This window comes from Tinamus guttatus, unplaced genomic scaffold, assembly GCF_059628265.1.
Source record: "Tinamus guttatus ecotype Peru unplaced genomic scaffold, ASM5962826v1 Tinamus_guttatus_pri_ptg000332l, whole genome shotgun sequence".
Classification (NCBI taxonomy): domain Eukaryota; kingdom Metazoa; phylum Chordata; class Aves; order Tinamiformes; family Tinamidae; genus Tinamus; species Tinamus guttatus.
In genome coordinates this window covers 347040-369033 of record NW_028288866.1, presented here as the reverse complement: position 1 = coordinate 369033, position 21994 = coordinate 347040, and the positions used below count along the sequence as shown (strand labels likewise).

At 55.1% G+C, this 21994-nt stretch overlaps 1 protein-coding gene and 1 pseudogene across 1 annotated transcript; one reads left to right on the top strand and one right to left on the bottom strand.

Annotated features, from left to right (window-relative positions):
- Window positions 1–291: 291 nt before the first annotated feature.
- On the bottom strand, window positions 292–903 carry LOC104568757 (olfactory receptor 14J1). Its single transcript, XM_010215656.2, has one exon. It carries the CDS (start codon window positions 901–903, stop codon window positions 292–294), a length of 612 nt encoding a protein of 203 aa, XP_010213958.2.
- Window positions 904–11727: 10824 nt separating this feature from the next.
- On the top strand, window positions 11728–16468 carry LOC148593792 (uncharacterized; annotated as a pseudogene).
- Window positions 16469–21994: the final 5526 nt, after the last annotated feature.

Sequence of the window (21994 nt, the reverse complement as noted above, 5' to 3'; positions counted from 1 at the left end):
TAAAAGTCCTTGAGCACATCATGGACTCCAGCTTTGGAAGGAGAGCCCAAACTTCAAGCACTACACTGAAGAAATCCACTTTTATTTGAGTGCAGCCCAAGACTGACACAGATCCACAAGGCCAGACATATTTACAACAGGTATGGCAATTAGACAGATGGGGTCCATGCTTCTGGCAAAGTAAGAAGAATTGAAAAACTTAAGTAAAAAAAAATCATGATAAACACAGAGAGAATGCCCAAAGTACAGAACCATCTGAGACACATTAGACACCACTTATGTTAATGTGGTTTAGATGTCTAATCTAAACCACAGGGAGCTTTTTTCTAGGACTGACTGAGCCAGTTTCTTCAGTGAGTCCTTGAGCTCTCTGTTCCTCATGCTGTAGATGATGGGGTTCAGTGTTGGAGGCACCAGAGAGTACAGAACGGCCACCACCAGATTCAGAACTGGGAAAGAGATGGAGGGGGGCTTCAGGTAAGCAAATGTGCCGATGCTGACAAACATGGAGACCATGGCCAGGTGTGGGAGGCACATGGAAAAGACTTTGTGCCGGCCCTGCTCAGAGGGGATCCTCAGCACAACTCTGAAGATCTGTACATAGGACACCACAATGAAAATGAAACAACCAAAGACAATAAAAGCAGTAACCACAGTAACCCCAGCTTCCCTGAGGTAGGAGTGTGAGCAGGAGAGCTTGAGGATCTGGGGCATCTCACAGAAGAACTGCTCCACCACATTGCCTTGGCAGAGTGAAATGGAAAATGTGTTCACAGTGTACAGGAGAGCATACAGAAAGCCACTGGCCCAGGCAGCTGCTGCCATTTTGAAACAAGCTCTGCTGTCCAGGAGGGTCCCATAGTGCAGGGGTCTGCAAATAGCAACGTAGCGGTCATAGGCCATGACTGTGACGACAGAATACTCAGCCAAAGCGAAAACGGAAAGAAAAAATACCTGTGCAGCACATCCTGAGTAGGAAATGGTCCTGTCGTTCCTCAGGGAATTGGCCATGGATTTGGGCACTGTGGTGGAGATGCAGCCAAGATCGAGGAGGGAGAGGTTGAGGAGGAAGAAGTACATGGGAGTGTGCAGGCGGTGGTCACAGGCTATGGCTGTGATGATGAGGCTGTTGGCCAGGAGGCCCTCCAGGTAGATGCCCAGGAAGAGGGAGAAGTGCAAGAGCTGCAGCTCCCGCCTCTCTGCAAAAGCCATTAGCAGGAACTCATTGAAGGAGCTGCTGTTGGACATTTGCTCCCTATGGACATGGTTAGCTGACCAAGGAGGAAAAGACAGAAACCAATTAGGAGACACTCTTCAAGGAAAATGAACAAATTAATAAAATCATGTTGTCTGTTTGTCTCATTCCCTGATCTCTGAGGCTCACACTTCTTTTAGCTGGGCAATGATGTTATCCAAAAAGACTATAGCCCCTGCTGAGAGCAGAGGGGTCCATTTTCAGAGTGCCGATCTCCACCTTTTCTTCCTTTCTCTGAGCATCAGAGGGAGATCTCCCCTTCTAGCAAAAGACACAGGGATTTTTTCTGATGCCCATGTACTGCCTGCCACCACCACTTCCATACTTTCAGCATCTCTACAGCTTCCTCATGGGTTGGTCAAGTATCACAGATATGCTATGAGACAGCAGAGCCTTTCTGGAGGGCAGGTTGTAGCCTGGCAGGACACCATGAGGCAAGTGCCAGAGGACTGTCAGGACTTAGGATGGACTTTCCCTTAAGAGAGAGTCAGCATATTTCTCTGTACTGCATTTCATGGACCTTCCCAGGACAGAAGGGGGCTGGGGCAACCTCACTCCTCTGGTAATCCCTCTGTAATCCCACTACTTGTAGCATTGGTATCTGAACTGCTGCTGAATACTCCAAAGCCCAGAAAGTAGAGAGCAAGAACAAGAGCAGCATGGACAGGAGGGTTTGCCAATGGAGGCAAGGAGAGGGACAGAGAGGCATTCTGGAAAGCCTTCACCCTACCAGCTGGGCATGCCACCTCGCAGAGGGTGTCATAACAGGACAGTTGCTCTCAGTCCCTTTGGTGGAGGGGCAGGAAATGGGTCCATGAAAGGAGAGCTGCCCCTCTCCTCTGCTGTAGGTCTGGCTGGAGAGGGGGCTGTTCCTGCCCTGCACTTCCTTCCCCTTCCCTGCCCATCTCTGCTGCCTGCAGCTGTCCCTGCTGCCAGTTCTTCCTGTGTCCCTATGTCTTGTCCCTGCAACTGCTCACAGATCCAACACCTCCCTGTGTGCTCAGCTCTGCTCTACAAAAATCTCCCGGGACTGACCACTGTCCACAGGCAGCTTTGTGGTAGCAGGTCAGAATGAGCAGGCCACAAATTTCTATGAGGCCACAAAGGTGATGTTGGTGCTGCCTGTAGGCTAAGGCGGGGATGAAGCAGCTTGCTGAGGTTTCTCATAGACCTATTAATCTCCCAGCTCCTTGCCAAAACAAAAAACTTGTTCCTTCATTCTTCCTGCAAAAAGTAGGAAACTGAAAGTTCACAGACCCAAAGGAAAGCTCCTATTCTTTTCAATCAGTCCTTCTAGTGACCTTCCTCTTGAAAGGTCCCCTCAGACATGTCCTGTGCATGAGCTATAGCTGTGACCAGCCTTGACACATGCAGCACCTCTTCATAGGAGAAAGAACATGCCCTGCTGGGTATTGCTTCTCCCACCCAGAACTTCTCAATGGATATGCAAGGTGGGCTCCTTGGGTAGGCTGAGCGCAAACGCTCAAAAGCAGCAGAGTCACTGCCCCAGGCACAGAGCAGTTACAGGGAGACTGCCCCAAAATACATTCCTGCACAGATCTGGGTTTGCTACTTGTCTTCCCATCCTGGGAGAACGGAGCAGGAAGAATGGATCAGGATGCTCTCTCTGTTCCTGTCAGTATGGCAGGGAATCCCTGCTCTGGAGCATCTCCTTCACGCGTTATGCCGTGGATACTCCAGGAGAGAGATCATTAAAAATCCAATCCAAAAGGCATGGACTGAGTTCAGAAGACCCCTCCAGGAGCCTAAGTAGCGCTGCCCTGTAGCCAGAAACTCACCATGTCAAGCTCTCCGCTGTTCTCCCTCTCCACACTGCCGTTCCCCTCTCGCTGCCTTCTCTCCTCTGCTGTCCGCAGCAGCAGGCAGTGCCCGCAGCCCTGCTGCTCTTGGCACAGGAGCTGCTCCTGCACTCGGCTGTCTCTGGGCTGTGCTGCCAGGCTGCCACGAGCTGCCTCTATCCCAGGAGGCTGGCCCTGCTCAGGAGCAGAGGCCCAGCTGAACTCACCAATTTCTCTGTCCCTTGTCTCTCCTCCTCCTGGGAAATGTTCACTTCAATAAACTAAAATTATCACCTGTTGTCATTTCCTAATGAGTGGAGAGAGACGGCTTCCAACATTGCAATTTATTGCATCAAAGGATGACTATCTACGAAAGTTGGAAACGTCCCACTCTGGAAGGATCATCTCACATCCCTTAACTAGACAGGAGACCGAGAAGTGCACAAGTGGGGAGTTCACTGATACAGGGTTCAGGTGCTGATTCAGAAATATCAATCTGGGCAGTACCTGCTTAGATGTGAGTCTGAAGTCATATTCAGACCCCTCCTGTAAGCTCCACAAACACACGAGTGGTGGGATTCCCCTTGCCAAACTGAAGTGAGCAGAGCACAGAGATCTGCACACGAGCTCCTTCTCAAAGCTCCACTACAATCACTGGAGATGCAGGGTGAGAGTCAATAGCTCTCACAGAAACACCTGGTGACACTGGAAGAGACTGAGGAGGTCCAACGCATGTGCCAGTGCCTGCTTGCTATGATGGAGCTATTGGGAAACCTACATCATCCTAGAGCACGAGTTGGAGTCCAGGTGGGGAATTGCCTTGGCCATCTGAAATGACCCCAGATGCCAACTACAATGACAGCCCTACTCCCTAGGAAGTCCCACTGAGGCACAGATGATTGCAGGATTAACCAGCAGCTCTTGTAATTCAGTGCAGAGTCTTGATTTGATGGCATAGAAAAGTGCTGGCAGGGTCTTGTCAGATGCCTGGGGTATCCAGCACAACCACGTGTCTCTAGTAGATACAGCAGGTGACCTACAGGAAAACCATGCCCTCTTGGACTGATGGCTGGGCAAGTGCCCCAGGGCATCCTGCATTTCTGTCCTGTACCCAAACACAGACATTCCTGCACTGGCTGTAGGGAAAGCCCATCCAGTGTGCTGCATAAATGGGAGGCACCCCTGCCCTGCCACGTCTCTGCTCCAGTCTCTGCCATCTCAAACCCTTCTAGCTCTCCTCCCCTGAACTTCTCTTCATACCATCACATGAGATGAACAGGTAATGAGGACCTCTGGGTGGTTGCATCGAAGGCTGTCAAGGCCATGGACATCTTCAGTGGCACCTTGTTCTTCCTGAACCAGCGTCAGGTACAGGAGAGAGTGCCCGTTGGTCTGCTTTGTGTGAGAGGAAATGCCCATGGCCAGGAATACGTGCCCCCTCGCTGGAGAAGCTCCTGCCTGCCTATATTGGCCCGATCTCCTTCCCCACCACCCTCGTGCTCTCCACGTGGGTCCCATCCCTGCCACCCACTTCTCCCTCCAGCCCAACTGCTCACCTCCCTCGTGCGCCCCTGCGCTCCAGGGATCCCGCCCATGGATGAGGAGCAGCCATTCGCCTGCTGCTCCTTCTCCATCTCCAGGACTCACTCTGAGGACAGCCCTGCATGGCCAGCGTGTTTCTGGCCTGTCCTCTGCACAGACAGACATGTCCTCACAGCCAATGTCACAGCCCGGCCCTCTGATCAGCGGCTCACACTGAGGGGACCTCACAGGCCCTTGGCTCGTGCTGGTCCTGCTGCCGACCAATCCCACACGTGGCAGGAGTGATCTCACAACGTGACCTGGAACCTTCAATCGGCTCTGGACTACAAGCAGCAGGGACAGAGGTGACGTCACAAGAAACTTCAGCAACCCGGAGCCTGCTGATGGTGTCAGGTCTACAGAGAAGGATGTGACCTCACAGTCACCATCAGAGCCATGTCACTTCTTTGGGCCTATCAGGAACAGGCACAGCAGTAACCTCACTACCAACATCCAGGCCATGGGCCTGCTGCTGGCCTGCCAGGTCCTGATGCACAAAGGCCAACATAACCAACGCCCAAGCCATGGGCCTTTTCTGGCTTGTCACCACCGGACACTGAGGTGACATCACATCACAACAGAGGGAGCTAAGAGCCCCCTCTGGCCTATCCAGAGCAATAAGTGTCCTCAGAGTCACAAGTTTGGGGTTATCAGCTTCTCAGGCAGAAATGACTTCAGAGTACTAATGGCAGCCATGGCCCTGCTGCTGCCATGTCCCATTCTCACGCAGAAGGGACCCTGTTGTTGGTCCCAAGAACATGGGCAAGGATGTTCTCCGGGGTCTGCTTGCTCCTGCAGTGCTTTCACAGGAGAGACTCTAGGAAAGAGCAGTGCCTTGGCCCCAGACACAAGTCACCACCTGTGAAGGTCAGCCTAAGGTAAGTAGCAAAGAATGTCCCCTCGGCAGACTGGGGGGCTGAGAAGGAGAGGCAGGAACTGCAGCCACCTGGCCAGCGCATGATCAAGGAACTCACCGGACAGCCTCAAGTGTGATCAGCGCGTGATCATCTCGTTGATGGGCTGGATGGGTTTGGGGCTTAACATGCTGCCAGGCAGGATGGGAGCTGTCTCCGGGGTCTGGAGCTGTATAAGTTGTGTGTAAATAAAAGTCTTTGGTTTCACAACATTGAAGTTCGTGATTGCTTCAGACACTGCAAATGGCCCCCAAAGTTGGGGCAAGAACATAGGGGAAGCTCACAAAGTCCAAACCGGGCAGTGTAGCCCAGCTGAACCAGGAACAGAGCAGGAAGAACTCCCGTGTGCACCCATTGCCTAATTTGTTAGACTTTGTTAAATCGCCGAGCGAATCCCTGCTTTATTACTCACATACGGTCACATACTGGGGAGAAAAGTCGGGATGTGTGTATGCACTGGTTAAGACGTTTTGTGGTCATGGATGTTCCAAAAATGATAAAAACAGACAACGGGACTGCATATGGTGCTATGTGAACCCAGGACTTCCTTAAACAATGGGGCATTCAACATATCTTTGGTATTCCTCATTCTCCTACTGGGCAGGCAGCTATTGAGTGCACGCACCAGACCCTAAAAAATATGTTAATTACACAGAAAGGGAGAGCTCAGGGAGATGGCCCCCAAGAAAGATTGGATGAAGCTTTATATGTATTTAATTTTTTAAATTGTAACATAGCAGGTGAGAGCCGAGTTCTCAACACTTTGGCAAATGACCAGAAAATTTACAGCCAAGACCCCAAGTTATCATAAAGGATCTAGTTACAGGGAAGTGGGAAGGTCCATAAGACTTAGTAGCTTGGGGAAGGGGTTATGCTTGTGTTTTGACAGACGGGAAACCAAGATGGGTCCCTTTGCGATGTGTACGACCCTGGCTTTTCTCAGTAACTGTGCAGCCTTTGTCCCAGATTGGGTCAAACAGCCAAGAAACGTATGGGTAACATAAGCCATGTCAACACCAGACAATCCCTTTCAAACATGTTTAATAGGAGTATTTTCTTGGTTAAGAAAATTTGGGCTTTGGACAAAGAAAATTGTAAAGATTTTGATTATTGGGTTAATTGTATTTTGCTTGTTGTTAATTTGTCTACGTTGTCTGTTATCGTGTGTGCAATGGTTAATTGATCGATCAATCAATCGATGACCGCTCAAATAAAAACTAAATAAGGAAGGGGGAGATGCGGAGGTCAGCCTAGGGTCAGTAGCAAAGAATGTCTTGTGGGCAGGTGAGGGGCTGAGCGGGAGAGGCAGGAGCTGCAGCCACCTGGCCAGTGCATGATCAAGAAGATCCTTGGACGGCCTCGCACGTTATCAGAGCGTGATCATCTGGTTGATTGTTTGCTTGGATTGCTGGGCTTCACGTGCTGCTGGGCAGGGTGGGGGCTGCTCTGAGGCCAAGATCTATATAAGCTGCATTTCACTCTGAATAAAGGTCTTTGGTTTCACAACACCGAACTCCATGAATCCTTCATACGCTGCAAATCGACCATGGTCCATCTTTTCCCTGCTGCCTCCCATGCAATTAGTGTGGCCTTCCAAGATCCGTGCCCTCCACAAGGTATTTGTGCACAGCATGAAGATCCTTCCCGGCCTCTCTGGTCTAGGCTGAACAAACACTCCTCTTCCAGCCTCTCCTTACCTTCCCCATGCTCCAGTCCTGACCAGCTTGTCCCTCTGCTGAACTCCCTCCCGTTTGTTCATTTCCTTGCAGAACTGGAGAGCCCAAATGGGATCTGGTATAGAGGCATGGTTTCCACTGTGCCAAAAAGAGCGGTAGAACACGCATGTGGCCCCACTGGCTGTGCTCTCTCAAATACAAATCAGTGAAGGTGGCCAAACTACGGCACAGGGACCCAACGGGCCTCCCCTTGGTGACCACTAAGGCACTGAGAGAAGATGTGGGTGCCCTTGGCCACCACCAGGACATACCCCTGGGAGTCCCTATGGCAATGTGATGGGGGTGGCATCGTGTCTCCATGGCCACTGTGATGGGGCAATGCCCATAGCAACCAAGGCTGGGTTGGGCCAGAGCACCACCCTTGGGGTCGCACTCTGAGGAGAGCAGCTCCAGTAGAAGGAGCAGCTCGCGTTGGTCCCCAGAGCAGCAAGTCCCCAGGTGCAGCAAGTGCCCTGGAGATGAAGAGAGAGAGGCACGTGAGTGCCTGTTCTCAGCCCAGCAATGGCGCAAGCCACAAGGAAGGTGAGTGCTGGGGCTGGAGGGGGAGGCCGGCAGCAGGGATGGGAGCTGCATGGAGAGCACAAGCATGGAGGGCCAAGCCAGCCAGGCCTGACCTCCTCTGGCCATGGGCTACTTCTTGCTGGCTGTGGGGATTTTCTCGAACACAAAGCACAACTGGAATGCTCCAAGGCCCATATGGATCCTGGGAGCCCTGTGCGAAGGATCAGAGAGCCTCTTTGGACCATGTGTAGCTGGGCTGTGCTCGACCATGAGCTTCCCTTTGACATAGGGCTGGGGCTCCCTGTCTCTCAGGGGCTGCCTGTAGCAACATAACCCTCTCCATCATGTGCCTCCTTCTTCCTGTAGGTGGGCAAGCGGGAGCCGCTCGCAGCGAGGCAACGCAGGCAGACCCCGAATTCGTCCCCACAAAAGGACAGGTGGCCTTTGCTATCTGACCCCCAGGGCTTTGAAGATGCTGATCAGGTCATCGCAAAGGTACAGAGCTGAGCAGTGAGGCCGGCAAAGGCCCTGCCTGACTGCACGGAGCTGCCGGGAAGCAGGCAGGAAGTGGAGGGAAGAACAGCAGCAGCACGTGCTCTGCACAGCACTCTGCAAGGCCAAGCTTCACGCTGGGCCACGGTGCTGCTCCATGTGGCCATCTTCTGCCTGCCCCACAGTGACGAGCCCTCTCCAAAGGTCTCTCCCAGACTTTGGCAACAGGCTGGCAGCTGTCCATGTGCATGGGAAAGCATTGTGGTCACGGAGGGCATGAGGGGCCACAGGAAGGTTCCATGTGGAAGGCTGGAGGGTGGAGCAAAGGTCTTTGGGAATTCTCCTGTGCACTTTCATTGCAGATGGCAGAGGACACTGTCAATGACGTTCTTTCCACCCCGCAAGCTGTTTATCCCTCCGCTGCTCTTCTTAAGAAAACTCCTGTGAGGCTCAGGGAAACCCTGCCCAGTAGGACTGGGGTAAGAGCAGAGGTGCCACATCTGCCTGCCAAACCACCTCGCACTGCCAGGGCAGCCAGCCAGGCACATGGAGGCCGGGAGGCTCCTGCACGTAAAACGCCAGGATCTGCAGGGAAAAAGAAGCTGCCTGCTCCAGAAAAGCCTTGAAGAGCTTCTGCCAGGTGCAGGACCAAGGCCATCGATATGGAAGATGTGGCAAGGAGACTGATGGACATGTTGATGGAGGGATTAGAGACAGTGGCAATAACTTGCAGGGAAGCTGCTGCCAGGGAAGCCTCGGGGGCTGCTGGGGGTGCTGTGATGTCTCTGGAGTGTGGGAAGAGGCTGGAAAAGTCTGTGCCTTTTGATTTGCCTGACCTTCAAAAAGCCAAGCGAGATGCTGGTGTTCTCCACCAGGCAATTCCAGAGCATGCTTGCCTGAGGCCAGACCTGGGTCTTGCGCGCTGGGAAAAACAAGGATGGTGCCAGAAGAGGGCGCCAGGAAGAAAACTCTTCCTATCAAAAGCCAGTAGCTCCCGGGACACTCCTCGTTTGTGCCGGGAACAGAGGCTCTGCCTTGGCCCTTTAGCAAGATATCAGTGGCCCAAGCTGGAAACCTGCAGCCTCCTGAATAGCAAGTGGCCACGGCTGAGAATGTCCAAGGGAGAACAGCCTCTGCTGGCCTGGAGCAGCTCCTATGCTGGGAGACAATGGCCAGAGGGGTTTCAGAGAAGCTGAAAGATCCAAATACCAGCAGCCCCCACTTTGCAGAGAGACCAGCCAGCTCTGCCAGAGCCATCGCTGTCAGCTCCCAATGGGCAATGGCCCCATTGGAATCCATGTCAGCTTCCTGGCCTCAGCCCGCTGCTCTTGCTGACAACATCCTCCCAGAGCTCTGCACGGAAATGAGTGCCAAGAGACGCAGCCCTGCTGTAGGGTACGGCGGTCGGAAGATCTCGTGTTGTGCGGAAAGAATAGGGGAGATGGGCACGTGCAGGGGAGATGGGCACGTGCCCGTATAAGGCGATGTTAACGCTATTGGCTACGGGGCGCGCTTCCGCACACAGGCGCCCTGTATAAGTTCGGATGTACCTGCAATAAACGCCATTTGTTGCATCCACCATATTGGTGTCTGTGCTCATTTGGCCCGGGTTCCCGGGTGGTGGCGCCCGTGCTCGCTTGAGGTAACGACGAGGCAATTGAAGCCGAAAGGCAGCAAGTGGTGACCCCGACGTGATTCGGCGGGCAGCTCCTGAAAGACGAGGCGGCCAGGGAAGCGGCGAGAACTCCGTGGAGGCGACAGTGAAGGTCGTGTTAGTGTGTGCTCGGGAATGAGATGTTTCTGTGAAACTTAGCGCAGTTAAGTGCTGCATCGAGCGGCTCCTGAAAGGATGGGGCGATTCAGTGAGTGTTAGTGTGTGCTCGGGAATGAGATATTTCTGTGAAACTGCATTGAGCGGTTCCTGAAAGGAGGGGGCGATTCACAATGCCAGGGATGTTGTGTTTTCCCTAGCATTGGGCTGCCTGTACTACTGCACTAACGGAGTACAGTATGAGTAGTAAATCGGCAAAAGAATTGAAGACTTGGGGAACTATCAGGCAACTTTTACAAAGAACTCCGGAAGAGAGCGAGACCTGGGAAACAGCATGGGTGGCAGTGGGCGTGACCGATACTGTGGGGGCGGAAGAAGCGCCACAAGTCTATCCGGCAGCCAAGGCGGGGGAGGGGTCAGACGACTCCTCCTCCGGGCGGGGGGACTCCGTGGGGGAGCAGACGGCCAAAGGGCATCGGGCCGAGACTGCCGGAGGTCGCAGAGAAACTCCGGGTGGGGAGGGGCGAGGGGGGGCCGCCCTTCTCCGCGAGTGTGCGCCCCCCCCAAGGAGGGTGGAAGCAGAGCCCCAGGGCGTATCTGACGGGGCACCCTGGGGAGGGAGGACAAGGACAACAAGAGGAGAACGAAGCCAGGTGGCCCTGGTCCTAGGCTGCCAGCAGAGACCCCGTGTTAAGGTGCGCCTTCACGGCCCCCCACTAGTGACCCCAAGGATATTAGAGCTCACAATGTTAATTGATACAGGGGCAGATGTAACGTGCATACCAGAAAGCAACTGGCCGGCTACCTGGCCGGCATCCCCAGCGGGCTTGCTAGATGGGGTGGGGGGAAAAACGGACGCGCGATGCAGTGCTGTGCCTCTGGCGTGTGAATTAGAGGACCCGGGAAGGCCCCCCATGCAAGCGATTGTCCGCCCATTCATAGTGACAATACAGGAATCCCTAATCGGGCGTGACGTATTGGCTCAACTCGGCATTCGCCTGACAAATTTAGCGTAGGGGCCACTGCTTACCTGCTGAGCCCTAACAAGGCCATTCCCTTGAAATGGAAAACAGAGGAGCCGGTGTGGGTAGAGCAGTGGCCCTTAACTCAAGAGAAGCTGGTGGCCGCACGGGCCATTATACAACGCGAATTGGATCAAGGACATTTAGAGCCGAGCCTGAGCCCATGGAATACGCCTATCTTTGTCATTCTAAAGAAGGATAAAAGTAAGTTTAGATTGCTACATGACTTAAGAGAGGTAAAGAAGAGAATGAAGGACATGGGGGCTCTTCAGCCGTGGCTTCCACTACCCGTGGCGATCCCTCGAGGATGGCCGGTGTTGCCTGACATTGGCAATCGACTCCGTCCGCCGAGGCGGCCAGGCACGTCCAACCCGTGCCCGGGCCAGAGAGCACAGACACCAATATGAGGATGCTGCAAATGGCGTTTAATATATGCAGGCTGGATCTTATAAAGGTAGCAAAGGCGGAAGCATGCCTATATAGCCAATAAGCGTTGCTCTTTACCTAATATGGCATATGCCTTAGTTCCCTATTCTTCCCGTACATCGCGAGATCTTCCGAGCGCCGTACCCTACAGCCGGTCGTGGTAATGGACATCACTGTTAAACCTGAGAGAGCCAGCGCAGAGATATCAGTGGAAGGTGCTCCCTCAGGGGATGAAAAACTCCCCAACTATTTGCCAGAGGTTAGTGGCCCAAGCATTGCAACCCATTCGTGACCGCCACCCCGGGGCGGTGATCATCCATTACATGGACGATTTGCTGTTGGCTACAGCCATGCAGCAGGCTACTGACAAACTGGAAAAGGAGGTGGTTGATCATCTACAGCAGGAAGGGCTGTATATTCAGGAGGCAAAGACGCAGAGAGGTGGTTCGGTGTCTTACTTAGGGACACAAATCCTTCCTGAAACCGTCCGTCCACAGCCGATCAAACTTGACCTGGAGGTGAGAACCTTGCATGATGTTCAGAAGTTGGTAGGGGCGATTCAATGGTTGCACGCCTTGGTTGGCATACCTACCGACCTCATGACACCGTTGTTCGAACTGCTGAAGGGCCAGCACCCATGGGAGAAGCGGGAACTGACGCCCGCAGCTATCGAGGCCCTAAAAAAGATCGAAAGCCTAGCCTCTGAAAGCCACCTTTGCAGGTGGGACCCGGCGCGCCCTGTTGAGCTATACCTAAATGTAACAAGAAGGGGAGCCGTGGGGCTGTTAGGACAAGGGAACCCCGAGAGACCACATGCCCTATGGTGGATCTTGTCCAAACAACTGACAACAGCCTACATGTCCTATTTAACGGCGATGGCTAAGCTAATCATTAAAGGCAGGGCCGCATGCATCAGACATTTTGGCGTTGAACTGACTGCGGTGTGGGTGCCAATTAAAAAGGCAAGGCATTGCGGGATCCCACTAGCAGCGGCTAGAGACGTGGTGGCAGCTTGCCCGTACTGCCAGCAGTCAAGCCTTTGCAACTATGGCTGGCCATCACGGTGGATACGCACAGTGGGATAATCATGGCTACGCAGCACCGCAAGGTGACTGCACATGCCGCACAGCAACACTGGACTACTGTCATTGCCTGGCTAGGTGTTCCACACACCATCAAGACAGACAACGGCTCTTGCTTCACGGCTCAGTCCACACAGGACTGGGCCGAGAAGTGGGGGATCTGTCTGGTACATGGAATCCCATATAACAGTCAGGGGCAGGCTATTGTTGAGAGAGCGAACCAAACACTCAAAGAGAAGATTAGGGTTCTTGGGGAGGGGGAAGGACATCCCCAAGGAATCCCCGTGGTGAAGCAACCAGAAATTTTAATGCGAGCGTTATACTCGCTAAACCACTTTGTCCGGGGTGACGAAAACAAGACGTCAATAGATAAACATTGGGCGGTCACGGCTGTGGAGGACGGACCTCCAGTTCTGGTCAGATTCCCAGAACAGGGGGTTTGGGAACCCGGCTGGGACCTGGTAACCCAGGGAAGGGGTTATGCAGCTGTGCGACGGCAGGGAATAATCAAATGGGTGCCGGCAAGATGGGTGAGGCCGGACCTTAAGACTAATAGCGACTGCAAGTCTTCTCCTACAGGACCGAACTGTGGGACGTCCTCGCAACCCATACGCCCGTCTGGAGGAGACGAGGAAGCCGGAGGAGCGAAACCCTCATAGACGCGATGAGAATAGGCCACCGCACTTGTGTGTTATCCTATTGTTGCAGGTTTTGTGGCAGCTCGTTCAAAGTAGTGATGTTTAGGTTAACATAGGATGTTTGGGTTAACATGGGACGTTTACGTTGACATAGGATGTCTAGGGGAGGGGGAGATGTAGGGTACGGCGGTCGGAAGATCTCGTGTTGTGCGGAAAGAATAGGGGAGATGGGCACGTGCAGGGGAGATGGGCACGTGCCCGTATAAGGCGATGTTAATGCTATTGGCTACGGGGCGCGCTTCCGCACACAGGCGCCCTATATAAGTTCGGATGTACCTGCAATAAACGCCATTTGCTGCATCCACCATATTGGTGTCTGTTTTCATTTGGCCTGAGTTCCCGGGTGGTGGCGCCCGTGCTTGCTCGAGGTAACGACGAGGCAATTGAAGCCGAAAGGCAGCACCCTGCCCCGCACAGCTGCGTGTCCCCTGCCGCAGCATGGCTGGACGCACTCCTGGCCCTCTTGCCTGCAGCCTTGAGCCCTTCGGAGGACATGAGTGCAGCCCATGCCCAGGAGCTCAGGGGAGCAGTGCTGCAGAGGACACTGGCACACACCGTGGTGCAATCAGCACTGGCAAGCGCAGCCCAGAGGGAGAGCGCAGAGCATGGTGAGAGCAGTGTTTGCCATGGAGAAAGGAAGGTCCTGGCAGCCAGTACACAAAGTTCCTGGGGCACTGGCTACGGGCCGGTGCCACTGCGAGGGCAGCCTGCATGGCGGGCCTCAAAACAGCAGCCTTTGGGAATCCTCTGCTGCCTTAGAGACGCGCCGCAGCGCATACACAGAGACAACCCTGCAAAGTACCTGTCCGTGCTCTCAGTCACAACGGAGCTGCTGGAGGAGCTCAAGAGGAGCTGCCTGGCGTGCACTGGACAGAGCTTGGCGCAGCTGCCAGAAGCCAGCCTCAAAAGGAAGGAGCTAACCCCAAAGGAGAGCGAGGGCCAGGAACTAGAGGCCAAGGGGAAATGTTTCTCCCTGACAGTGTCAGGATGCCTCAGTGTTCGACCCAAGGAGGTGAGTGCAAGGCATGGGCTGGGGCACCTGGAAACACTCCCTGTGCTGAGGTCAGCCACTGTGCCCTGCTGCAACAGCCACCCTGTCCCAGGGCTGGCATGGCCACGGGGGCATTTGCTAGTGGAAAACCAGCTCCCTTCACCAGCCCCACTCTCTCCCTTGAGCTGTGTGCCAGAAACTCCTTCCACAGCCTGTGGCAACCGAAGCTGACACGAGTGGAGGTCCTCAAGGACGCGAGGTCCAAGTGAGAGGTGCTGGAGTGGCTGTGCACCCATGCCCCCAAGGGGCACCATGAGGTGGGAGCACAGCAGCATGAGTGAGTGCAGTGGAGCGATGAGGAAGAGAAGGCTGAGGAAGAGCTGTTGCAATGGGACCAGACGAACAACCCTGTGTGCATGCACTGGATCATGCCGAGCCTCAGGAGCCTTTTGGCAGACCCACCAACGTGCCGCGTGGAGCTGCCTGGCTCCAACAGCATCAAGGAACGAGACACTGCCAGGGAGGCAGCCGGTGACCTGCAGAGCTTGCCTCTCACCCCAGCACTGCCCCACGGAGCCGTGGAAGCAGCGTTTCCTCTGGCTGGAGACTTGCAGGATGTGGGAGAAAATGCACCTGTCACTCCATCAAACACCCGCAGAACAAAGGCAGACACCCCGCTGGCACTCGGAGAGCCCCAGGATACTGTGGAAAATGCAGCTGCCACTCCAGCACTTCCCACAGAAAAGGAGGCAGAGGCCTCTCCCCTGGCCGCGGGGCCTTGTGCTGAGAGCGACAGCCCCCCTCTCGGAACACGGCTGCCCAAAGGTGCCAGGTCAGACAGCTCTGCCTTGCCTGGAGGGCCTCCTCAGCAGGTGAGCGGGGAGCTTGTCGTCAGCAGCCATCCCCAAAGGGAGCCTCCATGTGAGCAGTGCTGGGGGGGCTGCAGCGGGGCTGTGCAGACCTGCCCCCGGCCACGTGTCCCCCTGCACGGGGTCGGAAGCTGCCACCCTCAGTCCTTTACCCTTGGGTCTATCTGCCGCGGGGAAACCGCCTGCTGTCCCTTTGCAGGAGCCAAAGGCGCAGGGCTGCCATGCTCTCTGTCCCCTGAATCCTGGGGCATGGATGCAGAGCAGGGCGGGAAGGGGCAGTCCCAGCAGCAGCCCCTTCCACACCCACCCGCCTGGCCCCCTTGTGCCACACACCGGCTGACTCCGCTTCCACCGCCCATCGGGGCCCGCACCACGGCCCTGCTGCTACAGCCCCAAGACAACCTTGTCCCCTTGCCGGAACAGCCGCTGCCCCCTCCCCTGGGGACTCGCGGCCATTCACAGCAGCCCCCGCACCAAACCCTTCCCCCAGACATCCCAGGCAGCAGCACCCTGAGCATGGCCAGCTCATATCACATGGCTCTGTGTCCTCGCTCTCCCCACGCACGCTGCCCCCGAGCCACAGGAGCAGGAGATGCCAGCGTCTTCCTTCAAGCACTCACCAGAGGTAGAGGCAGGTACGGAGCCGAGAGCAGAGCCCTCCTGGGCATGGCAAGCCTGTGCCGGGACGGTGATTGGCACTGAGGCCGGCAGCAGGCAGTGCCCTGTGGCTGCCATGCCCAGGCCAGGAGCCTTGGGAAAGCCCGGGGTGGGGGGACAGGCAGGCGCTCGCCCTGCCCTGCGCAGCTCCTTGCCCACAGCACTCCTTCCCCCACAGGCATCAGTGCCCTCCCGCCCACTGCGGCTCCCGCGCGACGGCTGGGACGGCTCAGGACAGCGCTGCGAGCCCTGCGCAGAGCCTTCTGCTGCTGCCGAGCCGCGGGGCACTGAGAGCTGCCCTGAGACGGGGCCAGCGCCGAGCAGAGAGCCAGAGCGACGGGGATGCTCTGCGGGCTGCTACAGCAGCGCGGCCGCACCATGTCCCACTCTAGAATGGGAGTAAATAAAAGCTTGCAGACATATTTTGGAGAGCTGAAACAGTACTACTGCACATGCCTGTTGTTTAGTTTGTGTGTGGTAAATACGCTTTGTCCTTTGGCCCAGAGCCCTGTTCACTGAGGATCCTTGTGAGCTCCCATAAAACACCCTTCTACGGGTGACATTATTCACTGGAGTCCGTAGAGGGATCCTATGACTGAAAATACCTGGCCCCAAGGGACCTGAGCTCTCCTGTTGGCTCTTCCCAGAGATCTCCTGGATCCTCAGGTTTTTGAGCAGGAGGACGAATGGGGACAAAGTCACATCCCAGACAGTCTCCATTACACCTTCAGCTCCACAAGATGTCTGAGCTTCACATGTATTCCCTAAACCAATGTTTCCCATGGCCTTGGGGAATGGTGAAGACCTTGGGTAGACACACAGGAGATGGGACAGAAAGGGCCAAGGCCCCAGGATGCAGAGCTGGGCTCACAGCATCATGAATGAGGTGCCACAGACTTAAATGAGCAACCCAAAGAAGTCCTTCCTTTGGCAGTGACTTGCAAAATCACATCTCTGATGGAATTCCAGACGGATGGGTCTTCTGTTCTGTAAGATTGTCTCCAGGATTCTGCAGACATGAGGGAGAGCACAAAGGGAAGTTGTGGGCATGTTCTCCAACTTCATCGGCTGCAGAGCATGGAGCTGGTCATCTCACAAAATGCTGGTTGAATCAAAATGCAGATCCTGTGGCATTGCACCATATTACAGATTTTGCACTGAGCCGAGACAGCAGCACTGCAGTGTGTGGCCATTTCCTGAGACGTCTAGGGTCAAAAATGCACATCACAGAATGGTTGAGGTTGGAAGGGACCTCTAGACATCATCTAGCCCACTAAGATCCAGGGTCTCAGGGCTGTGCAGCCTTCCAAGAGAGGATCCCAAGCCCCAGGGAAAAGTACACTGAAAAGTACAAGGAGCACTTAAGGTCCAAGATGAGGAACAGCAGTTTTGCAAAATAACATCACTGACGGGAGGTGACTGCTTCCAGGAGACAGAGGGAAATGTCTCTGCTCTCCCCCTGCCTCATCCATCTCCACGGCAGTGCCCTACTGAGACCCAGAGGACGCACTGGGACGTTCCCTGGCACAGGGAAGTCTCCCTGGTGACATCGGTGCAGACCCTCATTTTACAGTGGGTCCTTGTTGCTCCTGAGCGCTGCTCCCACACACCCCATGGCTGCTCTTTGCAGCAGCTCTATGGAATGGAGTGGGGACAGGAGGCAGCAGGGCCACACTGGGAGCCCCTTTCAGCAAGGTGAGGAGCGAGGGCGTATTGGAAAAGGAAGAACATCCCTCCTCTCCAGCTGCAGAAGAGATCCAAGGACAAGGAGGCAAGTGAGATGGGGACTGCTTGGACGAGCATCGCAGCCTGGACCTCACTTCTTGTTCCCAGTGATCCTGCTGCTCGCCACCAAGGCTCAGAGCGTCGGGAGCTCCTTCCCAAGGTGTCACACAGAAACTGTCACTGCAAAGACCCCTGATGATCCTGGGATGTGACAGTGGCTGCACAGGGCTGGAGACTGCTGCCTGAGGGTCCCACCTCGCATCGGGGACAATGTGGCAGCCAGGGCTCCTGGGGCTTCCCTGAGTCCCAAGGCTCCTGCGGAGCAGCTCCAACACTTGTGTGGGTGCTGGGGGGCAGAAGGAGAGAATCCAGGGCAGTTTTCCCTGGCAGTGGCTGCCCCTCTTCTCCTCCGCCATGGCGGGCAGTACGAGGGGAAGCCCAACACAGCAGCTCACACAGCCCCCACGTCCCTGCATCAAACCACCCAGCACCGGCAGCCCAGAGCTGGACTCCCCTCCCTGCCCCATCCCCACACAGCCCCCAGCACAGCCGGGAGCCCCGCGGGGCCCCTGCGGCAGAGCCCAGCGCCGCCGGGACAGCCAACGCACCCCGGGGCCCCGACCTGCCCTGCACACAGGGCCTGGCTGCCCCCAGCACCGTGATGCCCGATGCGGCCCCCGCGAGATGGCGCTGCCCACGGCAGGGGAGGGCAGAGCTGCCGGCGGGGCAGGGGACCACAGCGTTGCCATGGCAGCTGACAGTCAATGGCTGCGCTGGGCATGATGAGGTCACTGCTGCCACAGCCCCTGATAGGCCAGCTGCAGGGAGAGGGCGTGGCTGCTGCCTGTGAGGTCCCTGCTGCGGGCAGAGTTGATTGGGCAGCAGCAGGGCTGGCTCTGCCTGGTGACTGTGAGGTCACCGCTCCCGCAGCGCCTCATTGGGCAGCAGCCGGGCCCTGCGGGGCTCTGCGCTGCTGAGATCATCTCTGCGGAGCAGCCGCTGAGCCCGGGCTGGGCTCCTGGCGGGGAAGGGCTGGGGAGGTCATTGCTGCCCTGGAGGGCAGGGCCAGAGAGCTGGGCGGGACGGCGCTGTGACGTCATGTCTTTGTGAGTGCCTCATTGGCCGGCAGCAGGCAGGCAGGTGTGGGCGGTGGGTGGGGGGTCTCTCTGGTGAGAGGAGCTGGGAGGGCAGCAGTGGTTCCTGTCTGGGGAAGGGATTTGAGGAAGCTGTTGTCTCTGAAGGCCACAGGCAGCAGCAGGAATATGGTGGGGTTTGCCCCTGTGAGGTCACCTCCATGTGAGCAGCTGGGTTTAGGGTTTAGGTTTTAGGGTTGTGATTGGTGGCTCAGAGCCTACTTGGAGGCCTGTAGCTAGCGGCGTCTCCCAGGGTCCAGTCCTGCTCCATTTATTCATTAATGCCCTGCATGAAGGGACACAGTGCAGCAAGTTTGCTGAGGGTATAAAACTGGGATGAGTGGCTGATCCATTGGAGGGCTGTGCATCCATTCAGAGGGACTTGGAGAGCCTGGAGAGTTTGGAGTAGAGGAACGTCATGATGTTCAACACAGTCAAGATTAGCACCTTGCGAGGAATAACTCCATGCCCCAGGACAGGTGGGAGCTGACCTGCTGGAGAGCAGCAGTGCAGAGAAGGACCTGGGTGTTCTGGTGGGAAAGAAGTTAAAGGGTAGGCTAATGTGGGAGACACTGTGTTGAGTGTCTGCTACAGGCCACCTGACCAGGACAAGGAGGTTGATGAGGCCCTCTATAGTCAGCTGGATGTTGCCTCTCAGTCACAGGCCCTGGTTCTCATGGGGGACTTCAACTACCCCGACATCAACTGGAAGGACAACACAGCCAGGCACAAACAGTCCTGGAGATGATAACTTTTTGACACAGGTTGTGGAGGAGCTGATGAGGAGAGGTAGGCTACTGGACCTCGTGCTATCAAATAGCGAGGGACTTGTAGGAGATGTGAAGGTGGGGGGTAGCCTTGGCTGCAGTGACCATGAGCTGGTGGAGTTCAGGATCCAACAAGGAGGTGGTAGGGCGGTAAGTAGCCTTGCAACTTTGGACTTCAGGAGGGCCAACTTTAGCCTCTTCAGAGACCTCCTTGGAAGAATCCCATGGGCTAGAGCTCTAGAAGGAAGGAGGACCCAAGAGAGTTGGTTAGTGTTCAAGCAGCACTTCCTCCACGCCCAGCAACAGTGCATCCCTGTGTGTAAGAAGTCAGGCAGAGGGGGCAGGAGACCTGCGCGGATAAGAAAGGAGCTTGTGGCAATGCTTAAGCAGAAGAAGGTGGTATATAGAATGTGCAAAAAAGGACAGACTCCCTGGGAGAAATACAGGAACATAGTCAGGGAATGCAGAGATGTGACAAGGAAAGCTAAGACGCATTTGGAACGCAATCTGGCAAGGGACGTTAAAAATAACAAGAAAAACTTCTTCAAATATATTAACAGCAAAAGGAAGATCAGGAAAAACGTGAGTCTGCTGGTGAACGGGATGGGCAACCTGGTCACGAATAACACAGAAAAAGCAGAGTTGCTGAATGCCTTATTTGCTTCGGTGTTTACCACGGGCAGCCCTTTAGATTTCCAGGCCCTAGGGACAAGAGAAGAAGCCTGGAGAGAGGAAGACTTGCCCTGTATAGAGGAAGATTGGGCCAGAGAGCATCTAAGGAAACTTGATACCCACAAATCCATTGGCCCAGATGGGATGCACCCCAGAGTTCTGCGTGAGCTGGCGGATGTCATAGCTAGGCCGCTCTCCATTATCTGTGAAAGATCCTGGAGAACGAGGGAGGCGCCGGAGGACTGGAAGAAGGCCAATGTCACGCCAGTCTTCAAAAAAGGCAAGAAGGAGGACCCAGGTAACTACAGGCCAGTGAGTCTCACCTCCGTCCCTGGAAAAGTGATGGAACAGCTCATACTGGCCATTGTCTCCAGGCACATGGAGGACAAGAAGGTGCTCAAGAGTAGTCAGCATGGACTCTCCAAGGGGAAATCATGCTTGACTAACCTGATAGCCTTCTATGATGGAATGACCAGCTGGATAGATGAGAGGAGAGCGGTGGATGTTGTCTATCTCGACTTCACCAAGGCTTTTGACACCATCCCTCATAACATCCTCCTGGGCAAGCTCTGGAAGTATGGGATAGATGAGTGCACAGTGAGGTGGATTAGGAACTGTCTGGATGGCAGAGCTCAGAGGGTGGTGATCAGTGGTGCCAAGTCTAGTTGGAGGCCTGTAGCTAGCGGGGTCCCCCAGGGGTCAGTCCTCGGTCCAGTCCTGTTCAATTCATCAATGACCTGGATGAAGGCACAGAGTGCTCCCTCAGCAAGTTTGCTGATGATACGAAACTGGGAGGAGTAACTGATACCCCAGAGGGCTGCGCTGCCATCCAGAGGGACCTGGACAGACTGAACAACTGGGCAGTGAAAAACCTCATGCAATTCAACAAGGCCAAGTGCAAGGTTCTGCACCTGGGGCGGAATAACCCCAGACACCAGGACAGGCTGGGGACTCAACTTCTGGAGAGCAGCTCTGCAGAGAGGGATCTTGGTGACATGGTGGATGACAAGTTGACCATGAGGCAGCAGTGTGCTCTTGTGGCCAAGAAGGCCAACGGGGTCCTGGGGTGCATTAAGAAGAGCGTCTCCAGCAGGTTGAGGGAGGTGATCCTGCCCCTCTACTCAGCCCTGGTGAGGCCACATCTGGAGTATTGTGTCCAGTTCTGGGCCCCACAGTACAAGAGGGATGTGGAGCTACTGGAGAGAGTCCAGTGCAGGGCTAAAAGGATGATCAAGGGCCTGGAACATCTGCCCTATGAGGAAAGACTGAGGGAGCTGGGCCTGTTCAGCCTGGAGAAGAGAAGGCTGAGAGGGGATCTAATCAATGTATGTAAGTACCTCAAGGGAGGGAGTGAAGAGGATGGTGCTGGCCTCTTTTCACTGGTGGCCACCGACAGAACTAGAGGAAACAGCTGAAAACTGAAGCATCAAAAGTTCCACATGAACTTATGGATTTTTTTTTTTTTAACAGTGAGGGTGACAGAGCGCTGGAACAGGCTTCCCAGAGAGGTGGTAGAGTCTCCTTCTCTGGAGATCTTCAAAACCCGCTTGGATGCAGTCCTGTGCCACATGCTCTAGGTGACCCTGCGTGTGCAGGACTAGAGGACTAGATGACCTCTAGAGGTCCCTTCCAACCTTAAGCATTCTTTGATTCTATGATTCTAAGTTGACCTTGAGCCAGCAATGATGGCCTGTGGCCAAGAAGGCCAATGACATCCTGGGCGGAGAGGGGATCTTAGCAGTGTTTATAAATACTTTAAGGGAGAGTGTCCAAAGGAGGGGGGCAGCTCATGTCATTGGGAGCTCTGTAGGTCACTGCCATGGAGAAGACACAACAAGGCAGAGAACAGTCCTGGAAAACAGTGCTGTGCACTCACCCCTGTTGTTGTCCAAAACTTGCTGCT